At 42.9% G+C, this 24,912-nt stretch overlaps 1 protein-coding gene across 4 annotated transcripts in view; it reads right to left on the minus strand.

Moving 5' to 3' along the window:
* Positions 1-24,912, minus strand: part of ipo13b (importin 13b) — a 200,659-nt gene that overhangs the window by 94,411 nt on the left and 81,336 nt on the right. For all 4 annotated transcript variants that reach the window (XM_068037110.1, XM_068037112.1, XM_068037109.1 and 1 more), the window contains 2 exons: positions 22,797-22,938; positions 967-1,133 (listed from right to left, as the gene is read on the minus strand). In XM_068037110.1, the coding sequence (XP_067893211.1) occupies positions 967-1,133; positions 22,797-22,938 (309 nt within the window). The remainder of the gene's footprint in view (positions 1-966; positions 1,134-22,796; positions 22,939-24,912) is intronic.

Genomic DNA, 24,912 nt, shown 5'->3' on the forward strand with positions numbered 1-24,912 from the left:
ATCTTCTATATGCACCTCAGCAAGCAGAAGGGAGTCTCATTTTAACATCTCATCTCTCATCCAGAAGACAGTACCTCTGGCAATGCAGTACTTCTTCCCTTACTGTTAATTTCAGTACTGCGCTAAGGTATTAGCCTAGATTACATGCTGAAGTCCTGGAGTGGGGCTTGACCCCCAACTTCTGACTCAGGAGGTTAGCACAACCACCTTTAAGCAGACATTGCTTTATCCCTTTCTTAAAAGGCTGGCTTCTTTCTTGGACCAGTTCTATGCCTTCTCACAACTTTTCAATATTTCTCCTGAAACGTCTTTAGCATTTTTAAGCATTCAGAGCAAGTACCAGCAGACAATTAACCACAGTCAATCCCAATCCTGTTGCCACTTTTCCACATGTCAATTCAAGAGGAGATCGCTGCATAATAACCAAAAACATACACCCCGAATGATTTTCTCCCTATCCCAGGAGTAAGGCCAATTATGTGTGATCATCACCCCAACTGTGATCAGCTATCTGAGAGATTAAGGATCATGCCCCAGATGTTGCAGCTCCATATGGCTCAGATACTCATGCAAACGTGCTCTCCGAGCCACTGATGAGCACCCAAAAAAAAACTTTCCTTATTTAGGTCTTTCCATAAATTTATATCCTGACCTAGGAAGTATACAAGGTGACTTTCCCCTGATGGCAAAGCTGACATCAGGAATTCACAGAATGAAAAATCAGAAGCATAAATCAAATCAGGCTTCCACAACACCCAATGGCACAATACACTGACTGCAACTCGTTTCTTTGCCTGCCTCGTGCCATCACCAGCTACTCAATGATCAAGGCGTTCTAAAATCAAAAAGCAAGACGTGAAAAGAACATGCAGCTTAAAGGACTATTAGGTACCTCAATTAATTATCAAATAAAAACTGTTCAGTTGTGAACAATTCTTTAAAAGTAAGCATACATTACTTCCTCACCTGTATATCCTAAATTGTTCTTTTTCATCAGAAGACCAGGAGGAATATTCCTCATCAGAGGGGAACTGAGCCTTGTGCAGTAGAACATCAACTAATTGAAAGTAAACAGGACGATAAACCTGTAGATACACCACCTGTTTCTCAGCTTCAAATGACATTATGTCATCCTAGATGTCAGACAAAAAAAGGAAATAGTTAAGATATTCAAATAAGAAAAATGGAGTGAAAAGGAATGCAGGGCTGGTGATGTTTTATACATTTTCCATAAAAAGCAAAAAAAAATTGCCTCAGCTTCACTGAGGAAATCCCTGTTTAATATCTGAAATTATAATCCATTCCCTAGTTAATAAACATGCAAAGTGGTAAACGCATCACATATTTAAAAACAAATATTTTTAATTAAGAACTATGTTTTTGATATGTGAACTGAGATGTAGTTTTAAATCAAAACCCAAAACATTCCCAAAGTTGTCAAAAATATTGTACTTAAAAAAAAGTTCAGTGTTCTGAAATTGTGGAGAATCCTCAGTGTACAAAGAACCTCAACTGACTTACTGATAAAGTATTTAGCCATAGCATGGCATAGGATTGGATGATCATGGATGAATTGGAGACTTGCGTGAGAAAATAGAAATTCCAAACAAAGGAATCATCTATTTCACCCCACAGCTCTGTTATTTCGCATACTATATATGTAGAGTTGCATGGTGCCATGCAGTTCCCCACCTGCCAAGAATGAGGCACATTAATTTCACCACATGGACACAAAATTTCAAATTGTTGTTGGGAAGAAGAGACAGCCTGTGACAAAGGGTTGCCAGGCCCCAGGCCGGAAAGACGTTTTTGCATATTAACAGAGAGCACTCGGAACAAAGGAGCTATCCCCTACTCCAATACAATCTACACACAGACGTGGTCAAACCAGTTAGTCACATGACTAACCTGCTTGGCAGTCTGGGTTTCTTTTCTGAATTGTAGAGTTTTAACTGAGAGTCAAAAGAATGCGTTTTGCTCCTGGATTGAAGAGACCTCTCCTGGCTGGCTCGCCACAGCCTGTCCTGTCTGCTCCTATCTCTTTCTCATGGAACTCCAAAAACCACTGAAGACACATGAACCCCGAGAGAGAAAAGTCTCCTACAGTGAACAAGGTTTAAAAAGAATACTGGATCCCAACGAAAAGCAAGATCTATCTACAATCAAGGACTCTACAGTGAGCTTGAAGAACTGTAACAAAAACTCTTCAGATATTACCTCAAACTTTTCCACTGTATTTTCGTCTGCTCTTTTCTGTCTCTATCTGCATGTGGGTATCACGTATGCATGCTAGCGTGGCCGTGTCATGTATCCATTGGTGTTAACCAAATTAGAGTTAAGTTTGAGTTCAACAAATTTCACTTTTCTTCTTTAAGCCCGAGAAAACCTGTTGTGCTGGTTTCTTTGCCTTCTAATTGGAAAGCGGTGAACACGGATTCACCTAGGGGGAGCTAAAAACACTGTTTAAAATTAAACCCTGTTACAGTAAGACTAGGTGAAGGCTGAAAGGGAACCCTAGACCTCTTTTTCATCTGGTCGTAACAGTGGTGTGGCACTTCCAAGGTGCTGTGTCACTGAGTTTGATCTGGCCATTCTTTACACAAGTTTCCAAACCCAGACATACATGCAGAAGGATTGAGAGCAGAAGTCATTCACCTCCCTATATGAAGGGAATGAAACTGAAGGGAAGACACGAGGTAGGCCCTGTTCTACATCCCCATTTTCAGAAGCCTAGAAGCTGTCTACTAACTAAAATTCTCATCGAGATGTACGTTTAGTCAATTATGTACACATTTCAAATGGTTAATATTTATGCGTTTATAGAATACTGGTTGAACACAAGAACATGAGAAAAAGGGGCAGATTATTTCGACCCTTTGAGTCTGCTCCACTATTCAGTAAGATCATGGCTGATGATCTACCTCAACTTCACTTTTGTGCATGATTGCTTTTCCTTAATGCCTTTAGTATTCAAAAGTCTATCAGTCTCTGTCTTGAATATACTCAGTGACTGAACATCTACAACTGTGTGAGATGCAGAAATGCAAAGATTCAAAACCCTAAATTTATGCTTTTTTCCTCTTCAAGTCACTGTCTTTCTATTCATCTCACTCTTCTTTCAACTCTCTATTTTCTCCATCTGAGTCAGCATAATTCTAAAACAATAACATTTCTACCACAGGTGCAACTTAGACCCACATGGCTAGTGACAGGTTCTGGACATACTCAAATAGAAATTGCCAATTATCCAAAGTCTGGTCTTTAATGTAGCTTCAGGTACAGATTTGAATGGATGCGAGAAGTATACTACGGGCTGGAGATTGAGGCACCAGGCTGAAAAGGCAGGGGTAGCCCCGCTTCGGCCTTTGAGCCTTTCTGGTGCAAACTTGAGTTGTTCCGGTACTTATGTAGCTGGCGCCAGGACTCCCATCCTTTTAAAGACGGGGATTCCGTCTCCAAGAATTGCCGGCCAATCATAGGGCTGGTAGCTCAACAGTATCGGCAGTGCCACCGGGAGTGGTGGCTACTGCCAATGCTGCAGAGGCTTTGGACCCAGGTCCAGCGCTGGAGACCCAGACCTTAGGTAAAGCCAGTCCCGAAGGCCCAGGAGGGGGGTGGGGGGGGGGGGAGGGAATCATGGGAGTTGGAGTTTTCCCTAGCAGGGGTCTTCCGTGGGCCACAGATTGCTTATTGGTGGGAACACAGAATTGCATTCCAAGTAACATTTAAAGGGAAGACATTAATTTAAGTATCAGGATAATGTGACAAAATAAATCAGGTGGCCTCACAAACTATTAGCAACTATTGCAAAAGCGTAGGTGACTAAGAAGTTACAGAAATAGTAAAATAAAAAAGTGGAGGCTCATCAGTTCATCCATACTCTTCAGCATCCTTTCACTAAGTGAATACACCATTTCATCAAAACGCCCTAAAATGTATGACCTTATACTTATAATCGCTCTTGTACTTTATGCCCCCATTTATAGAAGTCTAAAATGACTTGGGTCCATACAACAACTGGCACAAAGATTCAAGCCAGCAAAAGGAAAAAAGAAATCAATTAAGAAATGGCTAGAATAAACACTTCAATATTGTTAAAATAAAAGCAAAATGCTGCAGATGCTGGAAATTTGAAATAAAAGAAAAGTGCTGGAAGTACTCAGCAGCTCTGGCAGCATCTGTGGAGAGAGAAACAAAGTTGACATTTCGAATTTGATACAACTCTTCTGAATCCCCAACCCTAAGCGAACATTTAAATAAAATGCCATTGTTTTGGGGCAGCAGCCTCCTAAACGGTTATCTGTAACCCTTGGAAACTATGCTGAAGTGCAAAGTGGGCAGGATTCCAAATTTTCCCAAGTTGCTGAGTGGAAATGTCCACTGGGTGGAAAGTGGGGTTGCACAAGGTTCACTGCTGGGACCGTGGATGTTCACAACTTGTATTAACAATTTAGTCTTTGGGCTCAAAAACACAACTTATAAATTTGCAAAAGACACCAACGTTTGGAAGGAGGAGTGGCGATGGGGAGCAATAGTCAATACTGGGAAGGGATGAAATAAATTACAAGACAACATTAATAAACTTGCAAAATGGTCATATAACTGGCAAATTAATTTCAACATAGCTAAGTGTGAGGTGTTACATTTTGGTAAGAAAAATAAGGTGGTCACAGGTTATTTGGAAAATATGAATCTAAATGGCGAAGGGGAGAAAAGGAATCTGGGAAGACAAATATATCAATCAGTAAAAGTAGCAACACAGGTTAATAAGGCCATAAACAAAGCCATCCAAACACTAGTTTTAAGGTTTATTTCTAGAAGGTTAGAATTGAAAGTAGGTAAGTTATGTTAAACTCATATCGAACCTTGGTTAGACGATATTTGAGAGTATTGTGTACAGTTCTGGTTGCCATATTATAAAAGAAGGATGTAGAGGCACTGGAATAGGTGCAAAAAAGATTTACAAAGAGGATACCAGAACTGCAAAGTCATAACCAAAGAAAGGATGAACAGGTTGGGTCTCTCTTCTCTTGAAAAGAGAGGTCTTTTAAATCATGAAAGGTTTTGATAAAATAGGCAGACAGTATTTCCACTTCTGGGTAAGAGCAAAACTAAAGACCATCAATATAAGATAGTCACCAAGAAATCAAAAAGGGAAATCAAGTGGTAAGAATGTGCAACTTGCTACACAGGGAGTGGTTGAGGTGAATAGTATAAAACGCATTATGAGGGAGGGGGAAATAGAGGGTCATGCTATTAAAAGAGTTAGATGACGGATGGAAGAAGTGAGTGAAGCATAAATGCCTGTATAGACTAGTTGGGCTACAGCCGTTTCTGTGCTGTACATTCTAGGTAACAAGTTTGGGATTACTTTTTTAAAAATTTGTTTTGTGGGATGTGGGCATCACTGGCTAGGCCAGCATTTATTGCCCATCCCTAATTTGCCTGCAAACTAAGTGGTTTGCTAGGCCATTTCAGAGGGCATTTTTTCCTTTATAAGAGTCAACTACATTGCTTTTTAATTCTCGATTTATTAATTGAATTCAGATTTCACCACCTGCTGTGGTGGGATTCGAACCCATGTCTCCAGAACATTACCCTGGGTTCTGGATAACTAGTCCAATGACATTACCACAACGCCACCACCTCCCCCTAACTGATGACTGATTTGGTTTCAATGTAATTGCGCTATCAGTAACTTATATTGCCACTGACCAAGTTGGATTTCAAACCAAAAAGAATACTGCACACGCTGGGAATCGGAAATTAAAAAAACAACTGGAAATAGAGGGTCATGCTGTTAAAAGAGTTAGATGACGGATGGAAGAAGTGAGTGGAGCATAAATGCCTGTATAGACTAGTTGGGCTACAGCCGTTTCTGTGCGGCGCAGTGGTTAGCACCGCAGCCTCACATCTCCAGAGACCCGGGTTCAATTCTGGGTACTGCCTGTGCGGAGTTTGCAAGTTTGCCCTGTGACCGCGTGGGTTTTCGCCGGGTGCTCCGGTTTCCTCCCACTGCCAAAGACTTGCAGTGATAGGTAAATTGCCCATAGTGTAGGTAAGTGGTAGGGGGATGTGGTAGGGAATATGGTATTACTGTAGGGTTAGTATAAATGGGTGGTTCTTGGTCAGCACAGACTCGGTGGGCCGAAGGGCCGGTTTCAGTGCTATAGCTCTAAATAAATAAATAAATACTCAGGAGGTCCGGCAGCAACTGTGGAGAGAGAAAACCACAGTTAATGTTTCATAGAAACAGAAAATTATAGGAGTAGGCCATTCGGTCCTTCGAGCCTGCTCTGCCATTCATTATGATCATGTCTGATCATCCAACTCAGTAACCTCTTCCCGCTTTCGCCCCATACCCTTTAATCCCTTTAGACCCAAGAGCAATATCTAAACTTCTTTTTGAAAACATACAATGTTTTGGCCTCAATTGCTTTCTGTGGTAGCGAATTCCACTGGCTCACCACTCTCTGGGTGAAGAAATTTCTCCTCATGTCAGTCCTGAAAGGTTTACCCCATATCCTTAGATTATGACCCCTGGTTCTGGACTCTCCCACCTTTGGGAGCATCCTTCCTGCATCTACCCTGTCAAGTCCTGTTAGAACTTTATAGGTTTCTATGAGATCCCTTCTCACTCTTCTGAACTCCAGCAAATATAATCCTAACCGACTTATTCTCTCCACGTACATCAGTCCCACCATCCCAGGAATCAGTCTGGTAAACCTTCGCTGTACTCCCTCTATAGCAAGAACATCCTTCCTCAGATAAGGAGACCAAAACGGCACACAATATTCCAGGTGTGGCCTCACCAAGGCCCTGTATAATTGCAGCAAGACATTCCTGCTTTTGTACTCGAATCCTTTCGTTATGAAGGCCAACATACCATTTACCTTTTTTACCGCCTGTTGCAACTGCATGCTTATCTTCAGCGACTGGTGTACGAGAACACCCAGGTCTCGCTGCATATTCCCCTCTCTCAGTTTATAGCCGTTCAGATAATAATTTGCCTTCCTGTTTTTGCTACCAAAGTGGATAACCTCACATTTATCCACATTATACTGCAACAGTCATGCATTAGCCCACTCACTCAACTTGTCCAAATCACCCTGAAGCCTCTCTGCATCCTCCTCATAACTCACCCTCCCACCCAGTTTTGTGTCATCTGCAAACTTGGAGATACTACATTTAATTCCCTCATCTAACTCATTAACATATATTGTGAATAGCTGAGGTCCTAGCACTGATCTCTGTGGTACCCCACTAGTCACTGCCTGCCGTTCCGAAAAAGACCCATTTATCCCTACTCTTTGGTTCCTGTCTGCCAACCAATTTTCTATCCATCTCAATACACTACCCCAATCCCATGCGATTTAATTTTACATGCTAATCTCTTATGTGGGACTTTGTCGAAAGCCTTCTGAAAGTGCAAATAAACCACATCCACTGGTTCCCCCTCATCAACTCTACTAGTTACATCCTCGAAGAATTCTAGTAGATTTGTCAAGCATGATTTCCCTTTTGTAAATCCATGCTGACTCTGCCCGATTCTACCACTGTTCTCCAAATGCTCCGCTATAAAATCTTTGATAATGGACTCTAGAATTTTCCCCACTACCGACGTCAGGCTGACTGGTCTATAATTCCCTGCTTTCTCTCTACCTCCCTTTTTAAATAGTGGGGTTACTTTAGCTGCCCTCCAATCTGTAGGAACTGTTCCAGAGTCTTTTGAATCTTGGAAGATGACCACCAATGCATCCACTATTTCTCGGGCCACTTCCTTAAGTACTCTGGGATGCATACCACCAGGTCCTGAGGATTTATCGGCCTTCAATCCCATCAATTTCCCCAACACCATTTCCCTACTAATACTGATTTTCTTCAGTTCTTCTCTCTCACTAGGCCCTGTGGTCCCCAACATTTCTGGTATGATAGTGGCGCAGTGGTTAGCACCGCAGCCTCACAGCTCCAGCGACCCGGGTTCAATTCTGGGTACTGCCTGTGTGGAGTTTGCAAGTTCTCCCTGTGGCTGCGTGGGTTTCCTCCGGGTGCTCCGGCTTCCTCCCACATGCCAAAGACTTGCAGGTTGATAGGTAAATTGGCCATTATAAATTGCCCCTAGTATAGGTAGGTGGTAGGGAAATATAGGGACAGGTGGGGATGTGGTAGGAATATGGAATTAGTGTAGGATTAGTATAAATGGGTGGTTGATGGTCGGCACAGACCTGGTGGGCCGAAGGGCCTGTTTCAGTGCTGTATCTCTAAATAAAATAAATAAAATAAAAATAAAATATTTGTGTCCTCCTTTGTGAAGACAGAACCAAAGTATGTATTTAGTTGGTCAGCCATTTCTTTGTTCCCCATAATAAATTTCCGTTTCTGATTGTAAGGGTGCTACACTTGTCTTCACCAATCTTTTTCTCTTCACATACCTATAGAAACTTTTACAGTCAGTTTTTATGTTTCCCGCAAGTTTGCTCTCGTATTCTATTTTCCCCTTCTTAGTCAATCCCTTGGTCCTCCTTTGCTGAATTCTAAACTGCTCCCAATCCTCCAGTCTGTTGTTTTTTTCTGGCAAATTTCTATGCCTCTTCCTTGGATCTAATGCTATCTCAAATTTCCCTTGTAAGCCTTGGTTTGGCTACCTTTCCCATTTTACTTTTGCGCCAGACTGGGATAAACAATTCTTGCATTTCATCCATGCGCTCTTTAAATGTTTGTAATTGCCTATCCACCATCATCCCTTTAAGTAACGTTTCCCAATCCATCATAGCCAACTCACGCCTCATACCTTCGTAGTTTCCTTTACTAAGATTCAGGACCCAAGTCTCAGAATCAACTACGTCACGCTCCATCTTGATGAAGAATTCTATCATATTATGGTCGCTCATCCCCAAGGGATCTCGCACAAGTAGGTTGTCAAATATTCCTCTCTCATTACACAATACCCAGTCTAGGATTGCCTGTTCTCTACTTGGTTCCTCAACATATTGGTCCAGAAAACCATCCGGTATACACTCCAAGAATTCCCCCTCTACAGTATTGTGACTTAATTGATTTGCCCAATCTATGTGCAGATTGAAGTCACCCATAATTACAGATGTTTCTTTATCGCATGCGTCTCTAATTTCCTGTTTAATGCCATTCCCAACATCACCACTACAGTTTGGGGGTCTATATACAACCCCCACTAACGTTTTTTGTCCCTTAGTGTTTCTCAGCTCTACCCATACAGATTCCACATCGTCAGAGCTAATATCTTTCCTCGCTATTGCGTTAATTTCCTCTTTAACCAGCAATGCAACTCCACCGCCTTTTGCTTTTTGTCTATCCTTCCTAAATACTGAATACCCCTGGATGTTCATTTCCCATCCCTGGTCACCTTGCAGCCATGTCTCCGTAATCCCGACTATATCATATCAGTTTAAATCTACTTGCACGATTAATTCATCCACTTTATTGCGAATGCTCCGTGCGTTAAGGGACAAAGCCTTAAGGCTGGTCTTTTTAACATTACTTGTCCCCTTCCCACTACTTTTCACTGTGGTCCTGATTGATTCTGGCCCTTGATTTCTCTACCCATCACTTTTCTTATTCCCCTTACTATCTTTTGTTCTTGGCTTTGATCCCCCTTCCTGACTCCTTTCAAAGGTTCCCATCCCCCTGCCATTTTAGTTTAAACCTTCCCCAACCACTCTAGCAAATACTCCCCCTAGGACATCAGTCCCAGTCCTGCCCAGCTGTAACCCATCCAGTTCGTAGTGGTCCCACCTCCCCCAGAACCGGTCCCAATGTCCCAGGAATCTAAAAACCCTCCCCCTCACACCAGCTCTTCAGCCACGTATTCATCTGATATGGCCTGCTATTCTACTCTGACTAACACGTGGCACTGGTAGTAATCCTGAGATTAATCCTTTCAGGTTAATGACGTTTAATCATAACTTTATGAAAGGTCATTGACCTGAAAACGTTAACTCTGTTTCTCTCCCCACAGATGTTACCTGACCTTTTGAGTATTTCCAGCATTTTCTGTTCTAATTTTGAATTTCAAAACTGTATTCTGACAGTTGCTAAGATTTTGGCTGTAGAAAGTTGCACAGTGACGACAACTCAGCATTGTCTTTCTAAGTAAGATGACATACCACGAGGGGGTGGGGGGTGGAGACATTATTTATTTAATTCAATTGCAACCATTTCCAAAAGAAGGAAGCAGAAGCAAGATTATTGGAAGATTAAAAATTCTGATGAAACAAAACAGTGCCCCTGTTAATGCAGGCGTTTTTATCTGTTGTTCATTAGCATACTCTGCCAAATTCAGTATTCACCTTCAGTTTATGAGATCAATTTAAGAGATTAGCTTATGGTTGGTCAAAAATAATTGCTGATTATTTGTATATTAGGGTGAACACACATTGATGCTTCAAAGCATTAACCTCAGGAGGAAAGTTAAAAAAATTTCTTGAACAGTGTTCTAGCCAACTGATTGTGCTTTTATACCAGCAAGCTGTAGGCAATTATTTCCAGTTTCCCTACATCAAATCAGAGAAAATTATACAAAATGATAAAATGGAGGCATCTTTTCAAGATTTTTATTGACAGCTGAAGCTCCTGCTGTAGTAGGTCAGGCAATCCGCTCTTCAAAAGTTTAATTCCAAGGACAAGGGCAGCAAATGCATGAGAACACCACCACCTGCAAGTTCCCCTCCAAATCACACACCATCCTGACTTGGAACTATATCGCCGTTCCTTCACTGTCGCTGGGTCAAAATCCTGGAACTCCCTTCCTAACAGCACTGTGGGTGTACCTACCCCACATGGACTGCAGCGGTTCAAGGAGGCAGCTCACCACCACCTTCTCAAGGGCGATTAGGGACGGGCAATAAACGTTGGCCTGGCCAGCGACGCCCACATCCCATGAATGAATTTAAAAAAAATTTCAACCACAAGATTATGGCTGAAAAATGTTTTTGTTTTAAAAATTCCTCTTGCCAAGACAAAGCACCTCCAGTACTACTATTGTATATACTTTCACTAAATCAGGAGAATTGGCACACATGTTGGCATGTCGAAAGTTATTTTGGGGCAAGGGAGATTGCAAATAGCAAATATTGGACAATATACAATAATAACGAAGCAGAACTCAGACAGGGAACTCAAATAAAAGGTCACAGACCTGAAAGGTTAACGCTGTTTTCCGCTCCACAGATGCTCCAGAATTTTCTATTTTTATTTCAGATTTTCAGCATCCACAGTATTGTATTTTTGTAGTTTCATAAACAAAAAGTTATTTAAAACCATTTTGTACATGATCAAATTAAGACTTTTAAAAACATTCTGCATCATGACTTGGATATTCCTGTGAAAGAGTTGTCATTCCCAAGGTTTTGTGTCGTAGTCAACCAAAAGTTAACAAGCATCCAAATAAATCCTAGCATGAAACTCATCCTATAACTAGGTCTAAACTGGCATAGTACACAGCATTTGAGATGGCATTTCTGGTCCAGTCCATCCTTCAAATGTCCGTATAAACAGGGCCTTAGAGATCCTGCAATTTGAAGAATGGTAGTTTCATTAAAAACATAAAGTTGATCAACTAGCACTGTATTTAATTTATAATTCAGTACAACAAATCACCACCAAATGGCTTGAGTTTTAATAGTCTTCCCATATCATTTAATTGCGGAGTACAAACAGCAACATTTTCAAACTAATTTTATCCTCAAAACTTGCATCTTAAGTCATGTAAAATATCACCAAGTACTGTTATATTACCTACATTAATTATTTTTGACTATAAATTGCCACAGTATGATCAGGATTACAAAATAAAAGAGTTCTTCATGCCAACAGCTGACTGGGAATCAGAACAACTCTCCTGAGCAGTCAGCTTTAGCAAGAGTACAACAATTCTAAATATTTCAACTCCCTGAGCAAGGACAATCAGTAATCTATATAATCTGATTGATGCACGTAGCAATTAACAATCATAACCTTTTGCTAGAATTCTATCATGACCACTTGGGTGCAGTCTTGTAGTGTCTATGATATTGAAATCATGAATTCAAATCTCACTACAGCAAGTTGTGAAATTTAATAAATTTGGTCATCTGTAGACTATCACAATAAACAAAAAAGACCTTGTAAAGTACAGGATCATCATAAAAACCCAACTAATTCACCAATATCCTTCAGAGCAGGAGGGAACCGGCCACACATAGCTGGTGTGGCCTGCACACATCTCCAGTCTACACTAGGTGGCTGACTCTAATCGCCTGTAAAGTATACAAACCACCACAATTTTGAGAGTAACCAGGCATGGACAATAAGTATGGCCTTGTGTGCATAACCCACATCCCAAAAGAAATTCAAAAAATGCAATACAACTGTACATTATTTAAAAAACATATTGGTGAACCTTTATTAAGACAAATCATATATTGTGGGAGAATGGAACACTGAACATTTTTGGAAGAAAAAACACAAAACAAAAGGTGGAAGGCAAGGAAAAACTTGCACTTGTATAGCATCTACCATGACATTGGGATGTCTCAAAATGCTTCCTAGACAATTAAGTACTTTTTGAAGTGAAGTACAGTAAGTTGTCTAGATGGCAGCATGAAGTTAGGAAGGGACATAGACTAAATAAGTGGCAAAACTGTGGCAGATGGAGTTGTATGAGGTAAACTGAGAAAGACAAATCAGACTACTACCTTAATGGTGAGAAACTAAGAGTTTTGAGATAATGATACTTCAGTTGCATACATTTTTCATCAGACCCCATTTACACTATTTCATTTTAGTTTTGCGTACTGCACCTTAGAAAAGATATCTTGGCATTGGGAGAGCATATGGTGCAGATTCACCAGAATACTAGGGCTAAAGGGTTAAATTATGAGGGTAGGTTACATAAAATGGAGTTGATAAAAATTTACAGGTGATCGAATTGAGGTTTTCAAAACAAAACTATTTGCTCTGGTGGGAGAATCTAGAACAAGGACATATGACCTTAAAATTAGAGATAGGCCATTTAGGAGTGAGATCAGGAAGCATTTTTCACACAAAGGGTCACAAAAATATAGAATTCCCAGCCCCAAAAGGCTGTGGATGCCAAGACAATTGGAACTTTGAAGACTGTGATTCATAAATTGTTATTAGGTAAGGATATCAAGGGATATGGAGCAAAGGTGGGTAAATTGAGGTATGACTCAGCCATTATATAATTGAATGGTGAAATATTTATTCGTACAGCCTGCCACTAAAAATACATTTGCAAGGCTCTCGTCATACTCAAGTATAGCACTTCCTTTAATAAAGTAATTCTGTATCTTTGTATTTTATTTTCCAAACAAAATTTTATTATTCTTCAATGGCATGGGGTGGGGGTGGGGGTGGCAAGAGAAAAAGGAGAACTTCACTTAGCTTGAGCATCTACATTCATTACAATTGACTAAGCAATTTAAAGAACAACAACAGTTACTTGCACCCTGCCCAAAACCATTAAGCAATTAATGCCAAAGTACAGACACTTAGCACAGGAATAAAGGTTTCAATTTCATTCAATGGAATGGGTGTGGAGGGAATTTCATTCAAATGGAATGGGTGTGTGGTGGGAAGTAAGAGTTATTTTTGATTTAAGATTGATCTAGAAAAATTACAGTGATCAGGATTTTGTCCCTGCTGCACACCCAGTTTATCAAAACCTCAATCACCAATTTAAATTGGATTCAGGATGCCTGCAGATTTTTAAATTTGCAGTTAAGCTTCAAACAGGGAAGGGGTGATTAGTTTACATCATTGCATCAAAACAATAAAGCATCCCCGCTGCTGGGAATACTACAGGCGCGAAATCAGGTTCGGTAGTGCCCGCTGTTTGGGCGCTACTGGTGCCGTTTAGGGACCAAGTGGCGCCCAATGCATGCATGCACACTTCTGTCGTTAATTGTGCTGGACAATTAATATCCACTGAAGTGTGCCAAGCAGGCAGATCATGGTGTCAATCATCGTTCAACACTGATTTGATGCCAGCACTGCCATTTTAGAACTCGACACTCCAACTGCCGTCCTCTCTTAACCTCAGACAACTGAAAAACAGTGTTTAATTTTTTTGAATTCTTTCACAGGATGTGGGCATCACTGGCTAGGCCATCATTTATTGCCCATCCCGAATTGTCCTTGAACCGCTGCAGTCCATGTCATGTAGGTACACCCACAGTGCTATTAGGGAGTTCCAGGATTTTGGCCCAATGACAGTGAAGGAATGGCGATATAGTTCCAAGTCAGGCTGGTGCGAGGCTTGGAGGGGAATTTGCAGGCGGTGGTGTTCCCATGCAACAGCTGCCCTTGTCCTTGTAGGTGGTAGAGGTCGCGGTTTGGAAGGTGCTGTTGAAGCAGGCTTAATGAGTTGCTGCAGTGCATCTTGTCGATGCTTCCACTGTGCATCCGTGGTAGATGGGGTGCCAATCAAGTGGGCTACTGTATCCTGGATTGTGTCGAGCTTGAGTGTTGTTGGAGCTGCATCCATCCAGGCAAGTGGAGAGTATTCCACTACACTAACTTGTGCCTCATGGATGGAGGACAGACTTTGGGGACTCAGGCGGTGAGTTACCCGCTGCAGAATTCCTAGCCTCTGATCTGCTCTTGTAGCAATAGTACTTATATGGCTGGTGCAGTTCAGTTTCTAGCCAATGGTAACCCCCAGGATGTTGATAGTGATTGTAATTCCACTGAAAGTCAACAGGAGATGGTTGTACTCTCTCTTGTTGGATATGGTCACTTATGTACACAAATGTAATTTGCCACTTTATCAGCCCAAGCCTGAATGTTGTCCAGATCTTGCTGCATATGGACATGGACTGTTTCAGTATCGCAGGAGTCATGGATGGTGCTGAACATTGTGCAATCATCGCCAAACATCTCCACTTCTGACCTTATGATGGAGGAAGGTCATTGATGAAGCAGCTGAAGATAGTTAGGCCTAAAACACTACCCTGAGGAACTCCTACAGTGATGTCCTGGGACTGAGATGATTGACCTCCAACAACCACAACCATCTTCCTTTGTGTGTTCGGTATGACTCCAACTAATGGAGAGTTGTCCCCTTGATTCCCATTGACTCCAATTTTGCTAGGGCTCCTTGATACCACACTCACTCAAATGCTGCCTTGATGTCAATGTTAGTCACTCTCATTTCACTGTGAGTTCAGCTCTTCTATCCATGTTTGGACCAAAGCTGTAATGAAGTCAGGAGCTGAGTGGACTTGGCAGAACCCAAACAGAGCATCAATGAGCAGGTTATTGCTCAGTAAATGTTGCTTGATAGCATTGTCATCAACACCTTCCATCATAGGGCGGCACAGTGGCGCGGTGGTTAGCATTGCAGCCTCACAGCTGCAGGGACCTGGGTTCGATTCTGGGTACTGCCTGTGTGGAGTTTGCAAGTTCTCCCTGTGTCTGCGTGGGTTTTCTCCGGGTGCTCCGGTTTCCTCCCACAAGCCAAAAGGTTGGTAGGTAAATTGGCCATTATAAATTGTCACTAGTATAGGTAGGTGGTAGGGAAATATAGGGACAGGTGGGGATGTTTGGTAGGAATATGGGATTAGTGTAGGATTAGTATAAATGGGTGGTTGATGGTCGGCACAGACTCGGTGGGCCGAAGGGCCTGTTTCAGTGCTGTATCTCTAATCTATAATCTAATCTAATCACTTTGTTGATGATCCTGAGAAGACCGATGGGGCGGTAATTGGTCAGGCTGGACCTGTCCTGCTTTTATGTGCACAGGACATACCTGGGCAATCTTCCACTTTGTTGGGTAGATGCTAATGTTGTAGCAGTACTGGAACAGCTTGTTTAGGGGTGCAGTCAGTTCTGGAGCACAAGTCTTCAGTACAGTTGCTGGAATGTTGTCAGGACCCATAGCGTTTGGAGTAGTCAGTGCCTTCAGCCATTTCTTGATATCACGTGGAGTGAATCAAATTGGCTGCAGACTGGCATCTGTAATTCTGGGGATCTCAGGAGGAGGCAGAGATGGGTCATCCACTCGGCACTTCTGGCTGAAGATGGTTGCAAATACTTCAGCTTGTCTTAGCAGGAAGAACCTCCACACCAGTGCTATTTAAAGTATTTATCAACTGCTTACAGGTTAGTTGCTGGCTGATTTCTTCTGGCTTCTCGTACAACTTTACAAGTATTGGGTGCTTTCCATTGTTGTTCCAAGTTGCAAAAATCTACAGGGAGCGTGTGGCTAGTGCTAAGGGACACTTTCCTGACCTCAAGGCTTCTGCACAAATCCACTGCTGTCAGACATATGTGCACTAGTAAGCCTTCCCCTTGGAACAGAACTGATTGGGAGAATGAGCAAAGGCCATGCAGAGCAGGTCAAGCTGCTAGACGAGGGAGGAGAGGGGAAGGGAGATAGCAACCTAGACAGCCCCTCACTGCCCAGGCTGTGCATGAAGCACTACTTGGAGTGAGAAACCAGTAACCGTAACTCCAATTCCCCTTTCACCACCAGTCCCAGATTCCAAAATTCAAAATTCCAAACCAAATATATGAACAAAATCATCTTATATTGTATACAAATGTAAACTATTCACCCTTGTGCATTCCCTTAGTGCCTCTACCTATCCTAGTGCTCCCCCTGTGGCTGCAACATGGCTGTTGGAATGCTGAATTTAAATGGAGGATACTGCAGACAGCCTTGGACAGCAACCTCGAGTAGCTCTGGACCTAGAAGGCCTGGCTTCAAACTGCACTATTTCTGCATGGGCCGCAGCAGCAGTCCGGGACAGCTGGCTAACAGGCAAAGGCAAGGGTATGGCGGAGTGGGAGCATGAATGCTGCCATCCTGAGAAAGGACAGCAGGTTCATACGCCATAGAGCCACTGCCACTCCCCTGAGATGGTGCCTCAACAATCCTAGCAACCTGTTGGAGGAAAGATTGCTGGACTGTTATGAAAACCTGCAAGCCCCTTTGAACAGTGGTATCTGGAGCCATGATTTCAGCATGCTGAGCTTGCATGAGATCAATCTGACCCTGCATGGCAACAAGCTGATCGAACATGACTTCAGTCTTGAGTTTCCACTGCAGCACTCAGACTTCTGGTGGAAGTTACTTTTGCTGCAATGGAAGCTGCATCATGGTTGGGTCCACAAGTGTGCTAATGGAATTGGCCACCACTTCCATGCTGGAAAGGATAGGCTCCCAACTCTGCACAAAGCCCTGTGCCAAGTTTGTGTTAAACACCTCCATTCTCCTTGGCAATGAATGCAGATCGCCCAGTGCAGCAAGCATTTCATTGCATATATTTAACAGCCTTGTTCTGTAACCAGCCCCTTTAAAGTCCTCTCCAGCAGAAACTGTGTGTGACCTCGCTCCCCGCCCCCTCCCAGAGTTGGCACCAGCACTCTTCCTTATTCCGTCCTGGCTGCAGGACACTCATGTCCAGTATCACTATGTTCAGATTCTGCCTCTATGTCATGCTCTAAATTATGCAGAGTGTCAGCTGATGGCTGCCAACATGAAATTGCATGACGCTGTGTCTTCATTATCACTGTTTTCTTGCTATTCCTCCACTGTCTGGCCAGGATACACTTCTTGGGTATCTGAAAGGAGAAAGGCACAAGGGTAAAGTTGGTGTGGGATTGGGTAGTAAGAGGTGCATCTGCAGCTTGCAAGTCAGAAGAGATTGCAGGATGAAGAGGAAGAGGGACACAAGGAGATATGAAGATTCCGTCATCTTTAATTGATTCAGCCCCACTGCTGGGCATGGGCTCAGCAACTATCATTCCAATAATAGGCAGCACTGTTTCTTCGATGAGAGTTAGGACATGCAGGCGTGCCTGTCCCTCTCCGACTGTGCATCACCTTAACCCTCAAGAGAGAGAAGTGGGTCAGTGAGCGTGGTGCTCTCTGTTTGGAGGATGTGGCTATCATGGTTGAACAGCTGGCAGTGCGTGCAAGCAGTGAGATGTGGGTGTGAGGCTTGCTGTAGTGCTAAGCATGCGAGTACAGTGGAGCAGATGAATGTTAAGAATGCGGTACAGTGGCGTAATGGTTAGCACCACAGCCTCACAGCTCCAGCGACCCGGGTTCAGTTCTGGGTACTGCCTGTGCGGAGTTTGCAAGTTCTCCCTGTGACTGCGTGGGTTTCCGCCGCGTGCTCCGGTTTCCTCCCACAGCTAAAGACTTGCAGGTTGATAGGTAAATTGGCCATTGTAAATTGCTCCTAGTGTAGGTAGGTGGTAGGAGAATGGTGGGGACGTGGTAAGGAATATGGGATTAATGTAGGATTAGCATAAATGGGTGGTTGTTGGTCGGCACAGACTCGGTGGGCCGAAGGGCCTGTTTCAGTGCTGTATCTCTAAATAAAAAAATAAATAATGAGTTTTGATTAATAGGGATTGATGGTAGGTGTGTGTTGGGGTGTGGTGAATTGAGCAGTGTCTGAGGCTTGTGGTGCACTTGGTAGGGTATGGAATTTGAAAATATCCTTGACAATTAGGGAGATCATTGGACTTCTTGCAGCACTGCATTCAGGTCATCGGGCCTTAGTCCTGGCTGTCAGTACTAAGAGTCATCTCGTCCCACTGACTTCTGAGCGTTTGTCTGGGGGACCTCCTGTGGGTACAGGACATCTCTCTTCCTCTGCACCTCCTCCGCCAAGGCCTCCAATTGCAGCATCCGAAATCTTGGAACCCGCTCTTACCCTTGTTGTGCCATTCTTTGCTGTTTCCCAGGTCAGGTTAACTTACTGCATGACTATCATCACCTGCTGCAGCCACAATGCACCTCCCCTTTAAGAGGTGCAGGCAAGCTTTAAGAATTGCGAGGGGTTTACAATTTTCAGTCCCCTTCCGACATGTGCACCCAATGAGCAGTGTGGTTAGTGCTGGCTGCAGGCAGCAATCATTCTAACAAGCAGGCAGCATGAAGTTAGTGTGCTGCCTCCATTTCAATCAATGAGTGCAGGTTAATCACATATGGTAACCCCTATACCTGATTTCAGAGGCTAGCCAATACAGTCCCCATAATCTGCAAAAGTCTAAATCATTCTACGGTCTTACATTATAAACAGTAAGTTTCAGTAAAATTAATCTTTCACATGAGGTTTCTATCAATACGTGATGATTAAACATGGTGAATCTTGGTTTGTTTCAATTATAGTTTAGAATGTGAACTACAGGTAAACAATGCATCTGTAATGAAAACAATAACAACTTGCATTTATATAGCATCATTAATGTAATAAAACACTGCAAGGGTTACCGAACAAAATAGGACACCGAGCCACAGAGATATTAGGGCACATGACCAAACACTTGGTCAAAGAGGCAGATTTGAAGGAGCATTTTAAAGCAGGAAAGAGAAGTGGGGAGATTTAGGGAGTGAATTCCAGAATTTGGAGGGAAAAACAGAAATTTCTGGCAGCATTTGTGGAGAGAGAAACAGAGTTAACGTTTCTGGTCTGTGACCTTTCATCAGAACTGGCAAAGGTTAGAAATGTAATAGGCTTTGAGCAAGTGAAAAGTTGGCGGGTGGGTGAAGAAGAAAAAAGGGAAGGTGTGTGATTGGACAGATGGCAGGAGAGATTAAATGGCAAAGATGTCATGGAACAAAGGCAAAGGGAGTGCTAATAGTTGTATAAAAAGTCAAAGCATTAGTCCAGAGTAAGTTGAAATGGCAGAATAATGAACAGCTCTGTCCAAAAGCAAAAAACATGAAAAACAAATTTACGACAGGTTCAAAAATAAAATAAAATTTAAAAGGCAGTCATTCTCAAATTGTTGAACTCAATGTTGAGTCCAGAAGGCTGTAGAATGCCTAATCAGAAGATGAGGTGCTGTTCCTTGAGCTTGCGTTGAGGTTCAATGGAACACTGCAGCAGGCTAAGGACAGAAATGTTGGCATGGGAGCAGGGTGGTTAATTAAAATGGCAAGCAACTAGAAGTTTGGGATTATGCTTGCGGACTGAGCGGAGGTATTCCGCAAAGCGGTCACCCAATCTGCATTTGGTCGCCCCAATGTAGAGGCAACCACATAGTCAGCGGCGAATATAGTATACTAAGTTGAAAGAAGTTGAAGTAAATCGCTGCTTCACCTGAAAGGATTGTTTGGGGCCTTGGATAGTGAGCAGAGAGGAGGTAAAAGGGCAGGTATTACACTTCCTGCAATTGTCCGGGAAGTCGTGGGAAGGGGATGAGGTGTCAGGGGTGATGGACCAGGGTGCTGCGGAGGGAATGGTCCCTTCAGAATGCTGACAGGGCAGGGGAGGGAAAGATGTGTTTGGTAGTGGCATCACGCTGGAGGGGTGGCGGAAATGGTGTAAGATAATCCTTTGGACATGAAGACTGGTGGGGTGGAAAGTGAGGACAAGGGGAACCCTGTCGTGGCTCTGGGAGGGAGGAGAAGGAATGAAGACAGAAGTGCAAGAAATGGATCAGACACAGTTGACAGCCTATCAACCACCGTAGGGGGGAATCCTCAGTTGAGGAAAAAGGAAGACATATCAGAAGCGCTGTTGTCGAAGGTTGCATCATCAGAACAGATGCATCGCAGAGAAAATGGGAGAATGGAATGGAGTTCTTACGGGGGCAGGGTATAAGGAAGTGTACTGAAGGTAGCTATGGGAGTCGGTGGGCTTATAATGAATATTAGTGGGCAGCCTATCCCCAGAGATAGAGACAGAGAAGTCGAGAAGGGAAGGAAAGTGTCGGAGATAGACCATGTGAAGGAGAGAGACAGGTGGAAATTGGAAGCAAAGTTGAAGTTTTCCAGTTTGGGGCAAGAGCAGGTAACGGCACCGATACAGTCACCAGTGGAGTGGAAAAAGTGTTGGGCAGGGGGCCAGAGTAGAACTGGAACAAGGAATATTTGAAGTACCCCACAAGATGACAGGCATAACGGGGATGCATGCAGGCACCCATAGCAACACCTTTTATTTGGAGGAAGTGAGTGGAGTTGAAGGAAAAGTTGTTCAAAGTGAGAACAAGTTCAGCCAGGCAGAGGAGCGTGGTGGTAGATGGGGACTGATTGGGACTCTGTTCAAGGAAGTAGTGGAGAGCCCTCAGACCGTCCTGTTGAGGGATGGAGATAGAGAGATTGGAAGTCCATAGGGAAGTGGAGACGGTTTGGGTCAGGAAACCTGAAATTGTTGAAATGATGTAGGGTGTCAGAAGAGTCACAGATGTAGGTGGGAAGAGACAGAACCAGGGAGAAAGAATAGAGTCAGGATGGGAAGAAATTAAGTTCCGTGGGGCTAAAATAATGGGTCTACCAGGACAGTCCTGTTTGTGGATTTTGGGAAGGAGGTACAGCAGGCTGTCTGGGGTTATGGGACTATGAAGTGGTAGCTGCAGAGGGAAGATTTCCAGACAAGAGGAAGTCAGTGACAGTCCTGGAGACAGTGACTTGACGTTCGGTGGCGAGATTATGGTCCGGGGGAGGTAGGAAGAAGTGTCTGAGAGTTGTATAATATTTTTTCCTGTCAATGTGATGCATTGCTTAAATAAAATTGCTCATCATCAGTGGTGGGGAAACCTTGAGACACATTAGTCTGGGACGAAATTAATTAGCACTTAGAAAAATGTGTGTATTAATAAATAAAAGCCATCATAAAGGCATGGCATTAAAGAGCAGAGGAATAAGACTAATTGGATAGCTCTTTCAAAGAGACATGATTGGTTGAATGGCCATTTCCTATGTTATATCATTCTCTGATTCTATGAAAACTGACCAACAATGGATGGATAATAATTGTCTATCTCTAAGTCTGAATTTCATTATTGTTCCATTTTAAAGTCTGATATACATTAAGTTATGCTCATCAATACTACTGGGGATTGTGCCATTAGAGGAGGAGAAGGCTCAACCATAAAAATACAACATGCCGTGAGTGACCCCCATCAATTGGTCAACAAGTTGTTTTGGGAAAATAAAGATTGGCCTGGTGAGAGATGTGTTGGGCACATGGATAAGAGATCGCTGGCATGGAGCAAATAAAGATCTGAATATTCAAACACTATTCTCCATAATTTAATGCCAATATTTTGAGCCAGGTTCATAGAATCTTAATGGCTCACTGAAGCTGAAATGTCAAACATAGTACTATTTATTCTTGGTAATGTAACCTACTTTTAAAAAGTCTCAACTGCAGCATTGACATTCGATGCTTAATTTCACGCAAGTTGTCTTTTTTTTTTGTCAACAAGGAGTATGCACACAGCAACCTGACCAAAACTGCAGACTTAAAAAACCAACATCAGGCTTTGCCTTTTAGGTTACAGGGGAGGAACAGGTACTAATAATCGAAGTTAAAAACAAAGAACTGGAAATATGTAACAGAGAATGCTGGAAATATTCAGTAGATGAGCAGCAATAGAGGAATTGACATTTTGGATGCAGACCTTTGTCAACACCTAATGATTCATCTTGCAGGAGGGAAGGGAAAAATAAATAATTAAGAAGGAAATTGCTGACAGTGTGTCCCTTGCTTAACTCCCTAAAACCTCTGCTGGAATCCATGGCTTTTTAAGAAGCCACAATAAAACAAGTTTAAGTAGGCTCCATATTTGACAGAAGTACTGAATAAAACAAAACGTTCAAAGATTTTCAAATTCACCCAGGGAATTGGAGAGAATCAGAATGTTTCCTGCAAGCAGTAGTGTACGACTGTATGGGTAACTAAAATTAGGCTATTCACTATCCAGTTCAAATTACATTTCTATTGAAAATTTACTTCAGGAATCGGCATTTCACATTTGCATTTCACTCAATATGACCATGAATATACCACTCATACCTGAAGTGTGTACCAGAAGGTAAGGGTTAAAGAGCTTGTAGTTTCATTCACTGGGTAGTGCCCTGGAATTCCTGTGCAAAACATGATCATGTTGACAAGTGCTAGAAAAGTCTGCCAGTGCTCAACTTGTTCCAACAAGGCTCTGTACAGAGGACAAAAACATTAGTCAGGAAGGTTTCTAATGGACACATGACTACAACATAATGAGAGAATAAAAAGACTAGGTACTTCTGAGAGAGCGTGGAACTTTAGCTTTAATCATTTAAAACTGACATTTTAATATTCCCACTGTGCTACTGCTCACGGGTAGTCTAGGCACTGTTGCAACTTACCAGTAATCAATGTAATAATAGCAATTTTATTTAAGCAATGCATCACATTGACAGGAGGAAATATTATACACTTTACCAATGCAGAAAGATAAAGGCCTCAGTGAATTTGTGGGAATTACTCAAAATGAAATTATTTTACTTATTTATTTTTCCTTCTACCCTTCTCAAAATTTCCTTCTGTTCTCCAGTTATTTACATGGATAGTGTTGCTGCCCCCTGCCAACCAACAACCACCCATTTATACTAACCCTACAGTAATCGCATATTCCCGACCACCTACCTACACTCGGGGCAATTTACAACGGCCAATTTACCTATCACCTGTAAGTCTTTGGCTGTGGGAGGAAACCGGAGCACCCGGTGAAAATCCACGCGGTCACAGGGAGAACCTGCAAACTCCGCACAGGCAGTACCCAGAATCAAACCCGGGTACCTGGAGCTGTGAGGCTGCGGTGCTAACCGCTGCAACGCCCCAGAATTCAAATTTCACCATCTGCCGTGTCCCCAGAGTATTAGCCTGGGCTCTGGATTACTAGTCCAGTGACATTATCACTACGCCACTGCCTGCCCCAGTAAATTATCATGGTGCTTCACCAGAGACACCAGGTGGGAGCCCATTTTCCTTATCACTGGCCTGATTAACTTTAGTCACAATGTCAAACATAGGCATCAGATCAGTCTGCCAGCAATACAACAACCATATCCTAAATATTTAAGTTAGCTCAGAATTTTCTTTAATGCATTAAATTGTGTACAATGCTGAAAATCTTGCTTGTGCTTTGTTGTTACTTGTAAGTGTGAAACCACCTCCCATTCCCACTTTCAATTTCACACAGATTTAGGGGTAGGCAGTGGCGTAGTGGCATTATCACTGGACTAGTAACCCAGAGACCAAGGGTATTTCTCTGCAGACATGGGTTTGAATCCCACCACAGCAGAAGGTGGAACTTGAATTAAATTAATAAATCTGGAATTAAAAGCTAATCTAATGATGGCCATGAAACCATTGTCGATTGTTGTAAAAAGCCATCTGGTTCACTAATGCCCTTTAGGGAAGGAAATCTGCTGTCCTTACCTGGTCTGGCCGACATGTGACTCCAGACTCACAGTAATGTGGTTAACTCTTACATGCCCTCTGAAATGGCCTAGCAAGCTACTCAGTTGTATCTAACCGCTACGAAGTCAATAAAAAGGAATGAAACCAGATGGACCATCCGGCATCGACCAAGGCATCGGAAACGACAACGGCAAACCCAGCCCTGTCGACCCTGCAAAGTCCTCCTTACTAACATCTGGGGGCTTGTGCCAAAGTTGGGAGAGCTGTCTCAAGCAACAGCCTGACATAGTCATACTCACAGAATCATACCTGACAGACAATGTCCCAGACACTGCCATCACCATCCCCAGGTATGTCCTGTCCCACCGGCCCGACAGACCCACCAGAGGTGATGGCACATTGGTATACAGTAGGGAGGGAGTTGCCCTGGGAGTCCGGACATCGACTCCGGACCCCATGAAGTCTGATGGCATCAGGTCAAACATGGGCAAGGTAACCTCCTACTGCCCTCCCTCAGCTGATGACTCAGTACTCCTCCATGTTGAGGAGGAGTAAGCACACTTAGAGGAGGAAGCACACTTGGAGGAAGCACAGAGGGTGGCAAGGACACAAAATGTACTCTGGGTGGGGGACTTCACTGTCCATCACCAAGAGTGGCTCGGTACATATCTGCTAGACTGGGTCTGCAACAGGTGGTGGGGGAACCAACATGAGGGAAAAACATACT

The sequence above is a fragment of the Heterodontus francisci genome, chromosome 8, assembly GCF_036365525.1.
Source record: "Heterodontus francisci isolate sHetFra1 chromosome 8, sHetFra1.hap1, whole genome shotgun sequence".
Lineage (NCBI taxonomy): Eukaryota > Metazoa > Chordata > Chondrichthyes > Heterodontiformes > Heterodontidae > Heterodontus > Heterodontus francisci.